Below are 17,045 nucleotides of genomic sequence, written 5' to 3' on the forward strand. Positions count from 1 at the left end.
ACTTCACCTGTGTCTGAAACCTCTGTCACAATAAATACTGCTAAACGTTCACCTACGTCTGTGTTCCTGTCTTGTGTCTGACAAATAGAGGATCAAAGAAATCTGAGTTTTTGCCCTTCCTGCATTCAGCAGCAGGTACACAAATGTGGTTTTCATTTGCATATCTAGATCTGTTATTTTAAAGGGAAAGATTATAATGAGAAATGTAATATGCTTTAACACACACAGGGTGTCATTTCCGTGAATGCTGCACCATCATGCTGTTCACACTCCTTGCTGGCTTAGGTAAGCTTTTTTTTAATACCGCCTCAATACCAACTGCTTCTGTAATTTTGAATTTACTGCAATAATATACAAGGATATTGCTTATGTTTCTTTTCAAGCCGTTAATTCATCCATTTTTCTCCTATTTTCTACTCAGGGCTTTTGTCCTTCTCTTCAAGCCAAATATCTCCGCATTATCACTTCATAAATATCAGAAAGAACTGGACTGAGGCTCAGAGATTCTGCCGTGAGATGTACACTGACCTGGCACCTGTGAAAAATGCAAAAGAGTTGAATGTCTTGCTCAAAACCATACCTGATGGTTCATATGATGTGTATATTGGACTTTATAGAAGTGATAAATTCAAATGGCACTGGACCCTGTCAGACAGTTTCTACAATAAAGAGATATTCAAAAACCGAAAGAATATAACTAATAATGGGGGCTGTGCTGCAATGGACAACAATCGGAAATGGTTTAATGATGACTGTGACTCCCCCAAAAAATTTGTATGCTTTAATGGTAAGATTTTCTATTGAAACTATTTAGCATTAAGAATGAAATATATTACACATTAGTTCTGTGACGTACTCTTGCCACTGGTTTTGTAACAGCCATTACACATATAAATATTACATGCCATTTTTAACTGTTGTTTGTCTGTAGCCAGTAAAAAGTATGTACTGATTGAGGAGAACAAATCCTGGAGGGAGGCCCAAGAATATTGCAGAACCTTCCACACAGATTTAGCCAATGGCAGAACCTGCACAAACAATACTGTTGGTGACGTATGGATTGGACTATTTAAGGACTTCTGGTCGTGGTCAGATCAGAGCAACATTTCATTTCGTTTCTGGAATTTCAGCCTGATGAAACCCACTGACAGACTCCACAACTGTACTGTAGTGATGGTGAACCAAACAGGGAGATGGAATGATGTTCAGTGTAACACCACTCTGCCCTTCATCTGCCATGGAGGTGCGTCATAGCATTTAATTCTACACAGATGGTGACAGACTACATTTGAATATATCACATACAAACCAACTGTCTATTCTTGCTAAATTAATTATTAATGTCCTTAATTATTCACGAAATGACGAATTTTGGTTTTCATCAATTGTAAAATAAGACTATGGATAAGACATACTCAAATTACTGTAACTATGTATGTAATATTTCTATATTCTGCCTCATTTACAGATCTTAAACCAACCACTAAACCAGCACCAACAACCAGACAGAATCCAAGTTCATCTCTCAAATGTAATTTGCCTCACTGTCATCCTCATAAATCTAAAATGTGACATGAGAATGGCTAGAACAATAAAATCCGCAGCAGCTAGTTCAATACAAAAGAAAAGATTTGATCTTTTTGTTTAGCTTCTTAAAGAACATTCTACATGTAAGGGATAATCAACAGTTTAAAGGATTGTAAATGCATGATGTTGAGGCAAAGATTTATGATTGTTTATACATATATTTACATTGTTCATAATACAAGAAATTAAGTGTATTTCACTGTCTCCACTAGAAATAATATTTATGCAGTGTATTAATCAAATGTTCTCAGCTGTTCCTGAATCAACAACAACTCAGTACAAACTACTTCAAAATACAACCAAGGTGGAAAATACAAGCAGTCAGACAACACAAATACTCACTACAGGTGCAGAGCAAGGTGAGTGATTTGCTCACTGTGAATGTTTGTTAGTTTTTCTTATTTGAATTTATGCAAAAGTTGACCTACATTGTTTATAGGACTTATTATTACATTCCACTGTCCTCACAAAAAAATGATAAACTTTAGCAATTTTTACAAAGCATTATTAGCCTGCTAGATAACATTTCAAATCAGCAGAATTTGAAACGGCCATGTATACATAACAGAAAAACCAAACATTTACATTTCAGTGGCAAAAAAGGATGTACAAGAACAATGAATCTGGCCTGAAAGGCAGTTCCGTCAACAGTACTGAAACGCATATCCTTATTATTGAGGCCTCATTTAGTGTATTAAGGTGAGACACTGCAGGCAAAAACACTGTTTTTCCAAGCACCTGTCAATTTTGAGATTTTGGGCTTTTTGGTTTTGCATAAAGTGCTTTTTCAAACTAGTGGAAGGAAAACATCCAAAAGACACTGTTAAGTGTTTCTTTTATAGCACTTTATCTGTTTGTGTCAAGAGATTTCAATTAAAATACATATTTTTAAAGCCCGTTTTCTCAAAATGAGTTTTTTCTTCAACACTGAGCCATAAATCTCCACTTCAGTAGCACTTACACACACCAAACTTGACATTTTTATTCCTGTCTATATTCTGAAGATTTTTACAGAGGGATTTGTTCATATATATTTTCCTTGATTATTTACAACATTTTATTCCCCCCAAAATTGTGAAAATATATTGTTTTCTGGCTGTTCAAAGTATTTTCTGAATTATGGAGTGACAAAAAAAGATAACCAGAATTCCCTCTGTAAAAACATTTGACTCAAATATGTCAAAAAAATTAAACAAAAAATTTGAAACTGATTTCATCTAGTGTTCAGATTTTTGTACTAGACATTTATGCAAATTAGCACATATTTCATTAAATAATGCCTCATTTGCATATTTAAACATAACATTTTTGAAAACTTGTAATACAAAAAATGTTTGCAATAATCAATGTAATCAATCAACTGGGTAAGTAAGGTGATAACTATTAGTTTTTGTTTTTTTGCCCTATTCACCTGCAGTGTCTTGCCTTAATGCACCTCTTAGATGTGTTATGTACTGAGCAGACACATTTTTCCAAAAGTCTGTAAAATAGTGTATAAACCCAGCTCACAGGGAATGTTCTCAGAGCTTTGGCTAACGTTTGGTTACACTTCGTTTTGATGGTCCCCTTTAGGCATTCTGTTGACCATAACTACCTTTGCAACTGCAGTAAATGTCAACTAACTCTCATCAGAGTGTTAGTAAACTGTAAGCTTAGTGTTAAGGTTAGTAGAATACAATTTCTAAATAAATTGTTACCAAATGTTTTGGCAAAATTCACTCAAATTTAAACAAACATTCTTTCAGTAATTTTTATAAAATGTTTGTTGTGGGTTATCTGGACTGTTATAACATTCCTCTTTTTTTGCCAAACTGTGCCAAAGATAACCTGATTCTGGTGCGTGAGAAACTGACGTGGACCGAAGCTGCGAGTTACTGCAGAAAGCACCACGTGGACCTGGTCTCCATTCACAGTGAGGAGCTTCAGAACAGGGCAGCAAGAAAAGCCACTCAGGCTTCCACTTCTCATGTATGGCTGGGTCTCCGTTACACCTGCACCTTCCACTTCTGGTTCTGGATAAAGAACAGAGAAGCGGGCTGCTACCAGAACTGGGCGCCTGGTCATGGGCCACATGGTTATGAGGAGTGTGAGCTGTCAGGAGCTATGGAGTCCACTGGAGGGCACCGTTGGGTCGGGAGGCCAGAGAGTGAAAGACTTAATTTTATCTGTCAGTTATGTACTGATGTGTTCTAACCACAAAAGAGGAGCGACTGAAAGACAGATTTTTATTGTGTTGTACACACACAGACACAATCTCTCTCTCTCACTCACACACACACACACACACACATATATATATATATATATATATATATATATATTCAAGTTGCCTTGAACATAAATAGTTGCAAAAGAGCAGTTTTGTGAAGCTTCAATGCAGTAATTGTTGAAAGAGGAACTTTTTTTATGTTTAATCATTATAACATCCTGTTCTGCTGATTCTTCTGTTCATTCCTATGTATTTTCATCACTAAATGCCTGTTATGGTTAACAATGATTAATATAACCAATTAAAATACATGTACATAGATTAAGAAATAAAATAAAATTACTCTCACATTTGTCTCCTCTAAATTACAGAAGTGATCTTAATAACAATGCCTCAATATGAGCTTAAACATTTCTACCATATAATATGTATTAATAATTAAATTATTCAATTAATAATCAAGACTGAATCATAAGCCATTTATTTGCAATTCAGCAAAGAAAGCTCCAGGTTTACATTTTCTGTAGATCAGTTTTGATAAAGGCATCCAGTACATTACTACTTCCAACAACAAATTAAGTGCCAACATAAACATTGTCCTGCTGTATAAAAAATATCATTATCTTTATTTCTGCATAATTAATGAAACCATATTGTACAGTTACTAGGAAGAAGCAAAAATTGGCAAGCAGAAGAGTTCATTATACGTATGTAACTAAAATCAAGAAGCAGAATGACAATGCAAGAAAAAAGCAGGACTAATGTAATAATTGTAAATGTTGTAAATTGTCAGTAATATTTGCCCAAAGTACATGGCTAAATATTTAAATATTTGCCTAAAGTACATGCCTATATATTAAAATATTTGCCTAAAGTACATGTTGTCAATTGTCAATATCAGAAATACACTCTTAATGGAAAAGTAAACAGATGTATATCTAAAGTCAAAGAGAAATCCATAAGCAAACACCATCCCACTAAATCCCATATACTCCTATATCTTTTCCAATTTTCCACACTTAATCTGGTAAAAAAAAAAGAAAGAAAGAAAAAAAGAAAAATGCAGATGTTCATCGTTGACAGGAATGGCTGTTGCTTTTGAAAGATGAATCTTTTTTCTTGTCACATATTTTCTAAAGAGAAATACACAAAGTTATTTAAATCCAGAATGTCAAATCATATTATATGATAAATCTTTTAAATGGCTTTAAAACGTAATTGTCTAAAACGATTTATCATGACTACAAAGCTTCAGTCTGAATTATATACTATCATCTGGTGCTTACCAATGTAAAACAAAAAAACACACATCGGTATACATTTCCTTTAATAGTACTGTTCTGCTTCTTTATCTTCCTCATTGAATCCAGCTTGAACTGCCTCTTGAATGCTTTTGATTTCTTCTGGAGGAGCAGCAGGTAGAATTGCAAGCAATTCTCGATCAATCCTTTCTAGTCTTGCGGTGCTCTTGATGTCATACTCATCTTTATTCTTCAGGACAAGCTTTAAGATGCCTTTCTGTGCCTCATCACAGCCGTTCTGGAGCTGGTTTCGCTCATGCTTGAATTCTGGCTTACTTGTATCCATGGCCATTAGTTTGCCCAGTGAACTGACGCGGTCCATCAGGTACTTGCTGGAAACATCTGTGTATGTTGCAGAGATCATATGGACCAGACTAGCAATGTTACTGGCTTGGAAGGCTTGAGTGTACAGCAGATCTTTTGAGAAGAGCTTTGCATTGTAGGTCAGGGCTTGTGTCTTCTCTGATGTTGAGACAAAGTTTGTGAGAGTTTTGCTCAGGCTGGTTTTCACAATGTTGGGAACCATCTTCTCCCATTGTTCCTTCACTCTCCCCATGGCATCCATTCCTTTGACCAGCATCTTTATGGTAGTATTGAAGTCAATCTTTTTCAGTTCACAATTTCTCATAGTGACCAGGATTTCAGTTAGTTCCTTCTGGTTCTTCTCTAGGTTCTCCAAACACTTTTCATAAGTTTCTCTTGTCTTGTTTAGCTGAGCTCGGGTCTGCTCTATGGAGAATCGTGCATTCTCTGTGGCCTTCTGTAAGATACTTCCTCTATCTACTTTGTTTTCTTCTTTATGCATCATTGGTGGTTTTGGGAAAATGCCTGGAGAATTTGTGATGGCTTTGCTTTTGCTATCAAAACTATGAGCTAACTTGACCAGACCCAAGACCTTGTTTATTATGTCAGTGCTTTTGTCACATTTGCCATCTGCGGCATATTTTACAAGCTGGTTGCATATTTCTATACCATCTTTGCATAACACCTGAGCTTCTGTCTTTGCCGGGCAGTCAGAGATTTTCTTTAAAGTTGCGTTGATTCTTTCAAACTGTTTTGCTGTGAAATCTGTCTTTGTAGTTTTGTTCTTCTGATCATACATATTTATCCAGTCAATGTCATCAGCTGTACTATTTACATTCATTAATTGCTGGATAGTCTGTGCACAGTTTAAAATTTCAATTGACTTGCTATATGCGTTTATTTCAGCTACCACATCTCTTGCCCTTTCTTGAACATTAATGTGGCTTGCAGTGTCAACAATAGCAGATGCTGGTAAAGACATCATTATTGATGACTGAGTAGCATAGTTTATCAGACCATTAACCAGGACTGTAACACTCTGTGATATCCCACCCACAACATCCATGCCAATCATTTCCCAACCATCAGGGAGAGATTTGAGAGCTGCATTGTAGCTCTCATGAGCCTGATCTAGTTCCTTCTCCATGGTACTCACTGCCTTCTTAGTTCTTTTCTTGGTCTCTTCAGCTGACTGCTCCCTCAGTTTGCTCTCTTCCAGCTTCTTCTTAACTGCTTCCAACTCTTCCCCATAAAAGTGCTCTGCATTCACACAAGCTTCCAGCAGTTCTTGAATGATATTGATGACATCAGTGAAACGTTTTTCAGCTGCATTAGACAACTCAAGACATTCATTTGCAATGTCTTGGATATTTTCCAGCTGATCAGGAAGATGAGCTTTGACAACTTCATCATTGCCTTGGAACAGAATCTTCACAGCAGTTTTCATGTAATCTGGAACTTGGGCAGTATAGAGGCGAATCTGATCCATGTTCTTATGGGCTTCATTAAATGCCCACCAGCCAGAGTTACACACTTGCATGAGGCAAGCACGAAAGGAATCAGGGTATTTGATGAATTTATAGCCATCTTTTGGGGGATTTTTATTGATAGAGAAATCTGTTGAGGACGAGATGAATACCAACTCTCCCAGGATGGCTATGGATAGAGGGGCTGGAGTCAGATACTCTTCCCAGTTTGCATAAGGCTGCATTATAAGTTTGGTTTGGTTCCTCATTTCCTCAGAAGTAGAAAGATTTTGAGTAGATTTTAAGATTGCAGAATCCATGACTTTCCTGTCCCTGCCCAAAACAAAGATGAAATGTAATAATAATAATAATAATAATAAAATAAATAAATATATCCAATGATTATTTTTGTAAGTTGGAGAAAACGTACTCGGTTACTAAACGTAACCTCGGTTCTCTCTAGAAGAGCGAACGAGTACTGCGTCTTAGCTAAGACGCTACGGGAAAAGTCTCTTTTCACGAAATACTGAAGCAAAAAATTATCCTTAATTTTGTATTTTTGTAAAGCCCATTTGCAGCAGTACACAGCCATAGGCGAGACGGCTCGTTCGCTCATTGGCTTGTTCTGCGGCAACTGCACAGCCTATCGAGCGCAGCTTCGCGCCCTTCTTGCCACTTCCCGCCGAAACGGGTATCGCCCAACCTATAAAAGGAGCTCGAAAAGGCTGACTCACCTGATTTATTTAATCGCCGAAGCGAACCAGAGTGAATCGTACGCACGGCAGAGAACGCAATACTCGTTCGCGCTTCTAGAGAGAACCGAGGTTACGTTTAGTAACCGAGTACGTTCTCTTACGAGAGCTCTCTCGTACTGCGTCTTAGCTAAGACACTACGGGAACCCAATGTAAAATGCTGTGCGCGCAGGGATCACACACCAATAAACCTGAAGCAACGCCCAGGATTTACAGTGCACAGTCACCTGAGGGACTCACAGAGAGTCCAGAACAGGAAGGTGGGAAGCCCTCCGTCCCATATCTAGCAGCATCCGTAGATGCGGCAATATGACATCACACAGCCGAGGCAAGGCCTGACCAATGTGGCAATGTGGGTCTTACACAATACTGCCCATATAACAGTCTGCAGCGCATAACGCTCACGAACTCAGAGTTCCCTTCAGGGCCCTGATTCGACTATACCGACAGCAGCCTTGCTTGCAAGGCGGGAACCTCCAGGTTATAGAACCTGATAAATGTAGACGGCGAGGCCCAACCTGCCGCCATACATATATCCTGCAAGGAGATCCCAGTAGACCACGCCCACGACGAGGCGACGCCCCTTGTGGAGTGTGCTCTGACGCCCAGCGGGCACTGAAGGCCCCTGGAAGCGTAAGCTAACGCTATAGCGTCAACTATCCATCTGGATAGAGTCTGTCTCGAAACAGCCATTCCCTTGGAACGTCCACCGGACGAGACAAACAGCTGCTCAGTCTGTCGAAAGGCAGCAGAGCGAGACACATAAGCTCTTAAAACCCTGACAGGGCAAAGAAGACTCGAGTCTCCATCCTCTCCTGACACCGGCAGGGCAGACAGGGCAATAACCTGAGCCAGACATGGCGTGTTGAGGGATTTCGGCACATAACCGTGCCTAGGTTCGAGTATGACCTTTGAGTCATTAGGCCCAAACTCCAAGCACGACTGGCTCACCGAGAGCGCGTGCAGATCACCCACACGCTTCACTGAAGCGAGAGCCAACACGAATACTGTCTTGAACGACAGATGCTGAAGGCTAATTGATTGGATAGGCTCAAAAGGGGAACCCTTCATGGCCTCCAAAACCGCCGCGAGGTCCCACATAGGGACTGACGGAGGTCTGGGAGGATTCAGCCTCCTAGCTCCTCTAAGGAAACGGATGACCAAATCATTCCTTCCTATTGACTGACCGAGCGCTGTTTCAGAAAACGCTGCGATGGCCGCCACATAAACTTTGAGCGTGGATGGGGCTCTGCCCTTATCCAACAGCTCCTGTAGGAAGGAGAGAACCTCCGTCACCTCACAACTAAGGGGTGAACATCCTCGAGCTGTGCACCAGCTGGAGAACACCGACCACTTCGAGGCATACAGACGTCGTGTCGACGGAGCTCTAGCCTGAGTGATGGTATTTAGCACTCCCACTGCGAGATCAGCAGGTAACCGTTGAGCGCCCACACATGGAGGGACCACCACTCCGGTTGAGGGTGCCAAATCGAACCCCTGGCCTGTGAGAGGAGGTCCCTCCTCAACGGTACTGGCCACGGGGCGTCATCTGCTAACTGCATCAAATCTGGTAACCATGGTTGGTTCTTCCAAAGAGGTGCTACAAGCAGTATTGAACATCTCGTTTCTCTCACCCGTTCCATCACCTGCAGAAGGAGGGAGACGGGAGGGAAAGCATAAAGCGGGCAGCACGGCCATTTCCATGACAGTGCGCTTTTGTTCTTGGAAAAGAACGCGGGGCAGTGAGCGTTTTCGTGGGACGCGAAGAGGTCCACCTCCGCCCTGCCAAATCTCTCCCACAACAGCCGGACTGTTTGCGGGTGTAGATACCATTAGCCCGTAGGAACATTGCCTCTGGACAGCCTGTCTGGACCCAGATTCTGTAGCCCAGGCACATGCACTGCCCTCAGCGAACGCACGTTGCGCTGAGCCCAAACCAGGAGGCGTTCTGCCAGCCTGTACAGGTTTCGGCGCCCGAGACCGCCCTGGCGATTTATGTAGGACACCACAGGCATGTGGTGTCCTTGATTTGGTCCTTGATTTGGGGACAAAAGCGCATCAGCGCATTCTCCACTGCCAGCATTTCCAGACAGTTGATATGATAGAGCTTTTCCCGTTCTGACCACGGGCCAAAGGACGGTCTGCCCTCGAGCAGCGCTCCCCATCCCGAAGTGGAGGCGTCCGTCGACACCATCTTCACATTCGGGGAAGTCCCCAGGCTTACACCCGATTGGTACCAGCCGTATGCTGTCCAGGGTTTCAGGGCTCTGATTGACCTTGAGACGCAGTCGGCCAGACACCCACGCTCTGCGCGGCACCCGCGCCTTCAGCCAGAGCTGCAGGGGGTGCATGCGGAGCAGGCCCAGCTGCAGAACCGGAGATGCTGAGGCCATGAGGCCCAGCACCTTCTGACAGTGTTTGAGCGAAACGGTCGCGCCGCAGCGGAAAGAACTCGCTGCGCGCTGAATGCCCAACGCGCGCTGTGGTGACAGCCGTGCCGTCATGGAACACGAGTTCAGAACTTTACCCAATCTCAAATATCGCCTGTGACGCTATCTGTATTTGAAAATACGCGTCCTTCAGATCTATTGAGATGAACCAGTCCCCTCTGCGAATCTGCGCGAGGAGCTTCCTGGTCGTAAGCATTCTGAAACTGCGTTTCATCAATGCCTTGTTCAGCTGTCTTAGATCCAGTATGGGCCTGAGACCCCCGTCTCTCTTGGGCACCAGAAAGTATCTGTTGTACAGCCCCCCCTCGCTTTGAGCTCGAGACACAGGCTCTACAGCCCCTTTGCTCAACAGTTTTGATATTTCGGCCCGAAGTATGTGTGCTACTTCTGTTTTGACCGTAGTTTCGACGCGCGCTAAAAAGCTCGGAGGACGTCGAAAAAAAAAACTGTAGTGAGTAGCCTCTCTTTATAATGCCTAGCACCCAATCCAAAACCCCTGGAAGCGCTGACCATGCATCTGCATGAATGGCTAGAGCCTGGATGCAAAGTGCGCTCTGTTCACTGGGCAACGGCGGCGCTTGGGTGCACTGCACCATGGGCGTTACGCCTGTGGCATTTGAGGTGGGGAGCGCGCTGATCACAGCGGGCAGATCGCTAGTCCTCGACCCCATCCCGGTGCTTAACCGATTGGGGGAGGGCTGAGCGGGTCCCGTGGGACTCGTGATGTCTGCGAGTAACTGTGGGCTGCAAGCGTGCACATTTACCACTTTCGACACGCTGTCTGCCTGGGCAGAGCGTACGTGCATGGGTTTCGTTTTTACAGAAACCACGCGCCGTGTGTGACATAGTGTATGTGGGCACTGAGGAGTGGGCACGTTTACTATGTGGCGCGCGTGACCGATCTGAGCCGATCTTATGTGCGCGAGCCCTGTGTGCAGGGCTGTGCTTACATGTGGAGATGGGCACTGAGGAGTGGGCATCGCCACTACATTTATAGCACCATCGGCCGTGGTCGGACAAACGTGCACGGGTTTCGTTTTTACAGAAACCACATGACGCGTGTGACATAGTGATTGTGGGCACTGAGGAGTGGGCACGTTTACTATGTAGTGCGCGTGATCGACTTGAGTCGCTTTTATGGGCGCCGGCCCTGCGTGTAGGGCTGTGCTTACATGTGGAGATGAGCACTGAGGAGTGGGCATCGTCACTACATTTATAGCACCATCGGCCGTGGCCGGACGAACGTGCACGGGTTTCGTTTTTACAGAAACCACATGACGCGTGTCACATAGTGATTGTGGGCACTGAGGAGTGGGCACGTTTACTATGTAGTGCGCGTGATCGACTTGAGTCGCTTTTATGGTCGCGAGCCCTGTGTGAAGGGCTGTGCTTATATGTGGAGATGGGCACTGAGCGGCGGGCATCGTCACTACATTTATAGCACCATCGGCCGTGGCCGGGACACCAGAAATTACACCTTTTTCGGGAAATATCTCGGTAGCCGTGATAACGGTTTTTGTGTGCAGGCAAGCGGGCAACCGTACAGGCTTGCGCATTGCAAAAGACGCTGAAACAGTCACAATCCCTGGAACTGAAACAGCGGCACGCTTAGGTGAGAGCCCGGCCACAGCGGAACTCGTACACCGGCGCTTCGATGAAGCAGCCATCGTGTGTAGTGCAGACGCAGCGTCATGCAGCAGGCATAGATTGCTTTCCTAGGATGGCTTCGGGGGTCCCGGCCTCACCGTAATCCTCTGCCGCGGTCCCCGCGGCGCGGGGCGACGGCCGGTAGGGCGAGAACGGGGGTAACGAGCTGCGTTGCTGAAGCTGTTGTGATAACGGCTTTTGTGTGCAGGCAAGCGGGCAACTGTGCAGGCTTGCGCGTTGCAGAAAACGCTGAGACAGTCACAATTCCTGGAACTGAAACAGCGGCGCGCTTGGGTGAGAGCTCGGCCACAGCGGAACTCGTACACCTGCGCTTCGATGAAGCAGCCATCGCGAGTAGTGCAGCCGCAGCGTCACATAGCAGGCTTTAGATGGCAACCACCGGCGGAAGTGACTGGTAGTTCCTGTTTTTAGCATCATCCAGTGTGGATAATGCTAGTGAGACAGACGAACGAGTTCGCGCTGAATAAGGAGCGTTCCAAGCCTTCGCCACCTCTTCGTGAAGCTCAGGAAGAAATGAGGCGGGCTTTGAGAAGTACGCTCATCCGAAAGGAAAATACCATCCAGCCGGGAACGAGAGGGGGGGCGCTGGTGCAGACCACTCGCGGCCGAGACTCGTCGTGGCCAAAGTGAGCACTCGCCCCGGCTCCTTCTCGATGTCAGCTCGTCTGCTGGGCTTCTGAGCAGAAGGCGCGAGATCCTCGGAGCTCGCCCAGCCCTCACTGCCCGAAGCTAGCAGAGAGCGCGTGTCCTCTTCCCCCGACGCGGCCCTGAGATCGACTTCCTCGGATGACGCGCCGGCAAACAGCGGGCGCTGCCCACCGGAAAGCGATGCAGGGGGGGCAGGTGAAGCAGGGCGAACCGGCGAGCTCGGTTGAGCTGAAGACGGTTCCGGAATCCGCTGGAAGCAACGCTTTTACGGCGCCTCAGCGCAGCGGAGAATGCAGGCTCAGAGAAAAAGGCCAGGCGAGTCCTCAGAGTCACCATGGCAACAGCTCGCAGTGAGGGCATCCGCCGTCAGTGAGCGCGAGCGCTGCATGATCTTCATCCAGGCAGGTGACACAGATGACGTACCGGTCTCCCTCGCTGAGTGGGGCTCTGACGAGCCACAGGAAGGCATCTTAAAAAAGACGCAAGCTCTTTTACGAGTGTGTGTCGCAGGGAGAACACACACACACATAAAGAACAGTTGGATATAACAGAATTGAAAGGATATAGGCGCCGGACAGCGCAGTAGGAACGGCAGTGGAAGGCGTCGAAGGCCAGCAGTTTCAGAATGGCTGGTCCCGCTGATATGCTTCTCAGACGGCGCTTGCTTCCTTCGTGATCCAGCGATGCGTGAGCTTTGCTGAAGAGATGAAAAATCAGGTGAGTCAGCCTTTTCGAGCTCCTTTTATAGGTTGGGCCACACCCGTTTCGGCGGGAAGTGGCAAGAAGGGCGCGAGGCTGTTGCATCAGCCTGCGCTTGATAGGCTGTGCAGTTGCCGCAGAACAAGCCAATGAGCGAACGAGTTGTCTCGCCTATGGCTGTGTACTGCTGCAAATGCGCTTTACAAAAATACAAAATTAAGGATAATTTTTTGCTTCAGTATTTCGTGAAAAGAGACTTTTCCCGTAGCGTCTTAGCTAAGACGCAGTACGAGAGAGCTCTCGTAAGAGAACTAATTGACAGAACCCTAGTGTGATATATTAGAGAATGAAAATGTGAGTCCAAATAATACATCCAAGAACAATAACTCAAGATGTAAATCCAAAGCAGACAGGCAGGGATCAAAACACAGAATAAATCCAACAAGAGAAAATGCTCAGTATTGCTATAGAAATATTGGCAAAACATTGCAAGGAATGAAAGAACGACAAGTGGTGGGTGGCGGGCCCTAGTAAAAAAAAATAGTATACTTAAGCACAATTCATTTGTATGTACTTTAGTATAACTAAATTAATTTGTGTCACACTATAAATTGGTATATTTAAAGTCTGTTAAATTGAAACAACTAATTGTGTACTAAATGCATGTTAGCTGTGCTAAAGTAGTGTTCAATTAAAGTTGTAATAAATACTTGTTTGTGCTAAATTGGAACTATTTCATGTATATTTAAGTACATCTTAAATATCCCTTCTTGTATTTAAGTTTTGAAATGCAGAATTCACTCAGCATAAACTTCAAGTGTAGTTTGCTGACATTACAATTACACTTTAAGAGTGTTGAATTGTACATTAATATTATACTAATAACAAACTGAGGTCATACTATCCTTTACTTTTAGTAACTTTGAAATGCATTGCAATGACATTCAAAATAAACTTGAAGTGTTCTATTAGCATCAAATTGTGTGCTTCTTATTCATATTAATTAATCTTTATAAATTATGGCACAGCTCTACAATTCAAGTTGTATTAACTTTCCCAGCTCATTAATAACATCACTGGGGACAGACATTTAACTGAAACAGAAGTTTGAGACTGGATTCAAATCCGGGTCACTGCAACACAAGCACACAAAGCTTTGCCGGTTGCGCCACCAAAGCAGACAGAAAACTGTGGTTCCTATGTGTACTTTTCATATGGCTACAAGTACAACTATAGGTAAACAGACATTTTCCATCGACAAAATCACATATTATTTGGATTTAAAGACTGTGAATTACTGAGCAGTCTTATTATAGGCGTAGTAAACAGTGCATGAAAATAAACCTGAAATGGCCCGAGAACACGAAAGTGCATTAAACCTGAAGCTGTTAAAGCCAGTGGGAACAACATAAGAACTAATCTGCACATCATCTGTTTTGCTAAACTTTTACCAGATCAGTCATTAACGCTGCAGGAAACAATTGCATAGACTGCCAAAACATTAGTTTATTATTATTATTATTATTATTATTATTTGCAACTCAAAACATTTATTTTTATCTATACTTTTTTATACTCAACAAGTATAATTACACTGCATCATTTTAAAATACATTAATTATTCTCAGATTTGAAATAGATGGTGAGACTTGTGCTTTTAGCTAGAAGGAGTTTCTAGAATCTAAAGGATTCTTTTGAAAAAAATGTGCCAAGTCTGCAACACAGATTCACAATAGAGTGTTGAGTTCAGATATTTAGCAAAAGTTAAAAAAGAAAATGATAATAAATAATAAAAACATTCTTGGTGAATTTAACAGCTCGTGAAATTTAGGTGAGGAGAAACCGACTTATCACACAGAATGTCTTAATACACAGAATGTCAAGTCTTAGGTGAGAACTCATACAGCAGCCTTAATGATATGACAAAATACAGTACAAATAATCCCCACATACATTAAAATGGCCTTCATACATGTACAGAATCATAAGATGAGTGCTTCAATCAATCCCTTACCGAAACTAATTGTTGGGCTGAATGAGCATGAACATGTAATTTGGGGTTATGAAGTGAGAATCCCCTTTCAAAGGTTTCAGTTGGTTTATAGGGGAGTCGTGGCCTAATGGTTAGAGAGTCGGACTGCCAATCGAAAGGTTGTGAGTTCGAGTCCCGGGCCAGCAGGAATTGTGGGTGGGGGGAGTGAATGTACAGTTCCCTCTCCACCTTCAATACCACGACTTAGGTGCCCTTGAGCAAGGCATCGATCCCCCAACTGCTCCCCGGGCGCCGCAGCATAAATGGCTGCCCACTGCTCCGGGTGTGTGCTCACAGTGTGTGTGTGTGTGTGTTCACTGCTCTGTGTGTGTGCACTTCGGATGGGTTTAATGCAGAGCACAAATTCTGAGTATGGGTCACCATACTTGGCTGAATGTCACTTCACTTCACTTCATATGGGTGTGTGTGCGTAGGTCATATTTAGCTTTTTTTTTTTTTTAAACATGTTGTAGATGGAATTTATAACCTATCCCATGTACTTTCTTAAGGATGAATGTATATATTTCATCCTTCCCCAAATGCATTTGTAAAAAGTGTGATATTTATTTACAAATTAATTGCACTAAGTTTGTCCTAGGTGAAAGCATGAAATAACTACATTTAGAGTGTATTGCATCTATTTTTAGTCTACTTATCATGAAATAAATATATTTTAAATACAATTAAGTACATTTATTTTTCATTAGGGGGAGTAGCAAGTTCAGGCATATATATGAAACATACTGGAATAGCCTACTAGTTGTAACTGGCACAATTATTGCCTGTGTCTGTAATGCACTCTGGTCAACTCACATAATTTATAGCATTTAAAATAGAAATAGCAAACAAATTTACAGTATTAAATGCATTAGTGGCCCCTTTCGCATAGTGATCCTGGTAAATTCCTGTAAATTTACTAGAATTACTTTTCCAGTAAATACACAAATGTGCTGTACACATGAGCAACAGTGTTCTGTCATTTAACTGGTAAGACACCTGGGTGAGGAGAAGTGATTTAGTTTCCAAAATCATATTTTTTTTTGTAAACTTCTGAGTGACATGTTGCTCTTAAAAAGACAAGATGCATAATAATTACTAATAGCCCTGAGCAGACTTCTTCGGTCAGTGCGTTCTTACCTCATACTGTACATGCTAATTCCAGTAATTCTGTTATTTTTCATGTATAGATGTGCCAAAAGAATCTTGTTCTTTCTGTGTTATTGTTTGGCCTCTAAAGGCTTTGATTGTTTGTCTTAGTTTGTGTGGCATTTATTTCTGTTACACTAGTTGTTAAAGTGTCTCTTTCCCTGCATGTGATTGTGCAGTGTAGGTCAGGAGATCATTTATTACTGAAGAGTCTACCTTTAATCTAGGCCGCAGCTCCATTAGTGGTTTGTCAATGCAAGTGTTTCACAGAGTTGATGTGTCACACCCTCGCTTTATTGAAATTTTATTTACTTTCCTAATAAAGGATTTTGTACTTTTTAAGTGATAACTGTGTCTCCATGTTTTGCTTGCCACTGGGCAGGGAACCTGTGCAAAGTCTTACAGTTAGAATCTTTGGGTGAGATTCCCAAGGTGGTGTAGTCAGGCATTATTTCTCAGTATTATATTTCCCTGGATTTTGGTTAAATGTATTTTGTTAATTTAACTGGGCCACACATGGCCCTGCTACAGGTAGAAAAGAATATAGCCTACTTGCAGTTTGTTTTTACTATATAGTAACCTCCTATATTTATAAATATCAAGAAAATTTTGTGTTTCTATTTCTTAACCCCTTTAAAAATACCTACATTTACGGTATTTACATCTGCAGTTAAGATTATTATACACTGTAAAAAAATGTGGAGTAGGATTTACTTGAAAAAAAAAGCTTAAGTAAAAGCCTAAACATAATTATAAGTAGGTTTAATCAGACATTTTTAAGTT

The 17,045-nt window shown here is 42.7% G+C and overlaps 2 protein-coding genes across 2 annotated transcripts; one reads left to right on the top strand and one right to left on the bottom strand.

Moving 5' to 3' along the window:
- The first annotated feature begins 227 nt into the window (after positions 1-227).
- On the top strand, positions 228-3,780 carry LOC132158196 (C-type mannose receptor 2-like). The gene is made up of 6 exons (XM_059567522.1): positions 228-285; positions 422-787; positions 932-1,243; positions 1,469-1,531; positions 1,839-1,946; positions 3,410-3,780. Exons 1-6 carry the CDS (start codon positions 258-260, stop codon positions 3,778-3,780), a joined length of 1,248 nt encoding a protein of 415 aa, XP_059423505.1. The 5' UTR covers positions 228-257.
- A 1,342-nt stretch (positions 3,781-5,122) lies between these two features.
- On the bottom strand, positions 5,123-7,186 carry LOC132157713 (uncharacterized). Its single transcript, XM_059567014.1, has one exon. It carries the CDS (start codon positions 7,184-7,186, stop codon positions 5,123-5,125), a length of 2,064 nt encoding a protein of 687 aa, XP_059422997.1.
- Between the last annotated feature and the right edge of the window lie 9,859 nt (positions 7,187-17,045).

Source organism: Carassius carassius, chromosome 15 (genome assembly GCF_963082965.1).
Source record: "Carassius carassius chromosome 15, fCarCar2.1, whole genome shotgun sequence".
In the NCBI taxonomy this organism is placed as follows: Eukaryota; Metazoa; Chordata; class Actinopteri; order Cypriniformes; family Cyprinidae; genus Carassius; species Carassius carassius.

What these genes read in the sequence shown, in the direction of transcription:
- LOC132157713 (XM_059567014.1), bottom strand. Translation starts at nt 7,186, where the DNA reads ATGGATTCTGCAATCTTAAAATCTACTCAAAATCTTTCTACTTCTGAG.
- LOC132158196 (XM_059567522.1), top strand. Translation starts at nt 258, where the DNA reads ATGCTGTTCACACTCCTTGCTGGCTTAG. An exon ending in AAAATTTGTATGCTTTAATG is followed by an intron (nt 788 to 931) that starts GTAAGATTTTCT and finishes GTTTGTCTGTAG; the next exon opens with CCAGTAAAAAGTATGTACTG. An exon ending in CACTACAGGTGCAGAGCAAG is followed by an intron (nt 1,947 to 3,409) that starts GTGAGTGATTTG and finishes ACTGTGCCAAAG; the next exon opens with ATAACCTGATTCTGGTGCGT.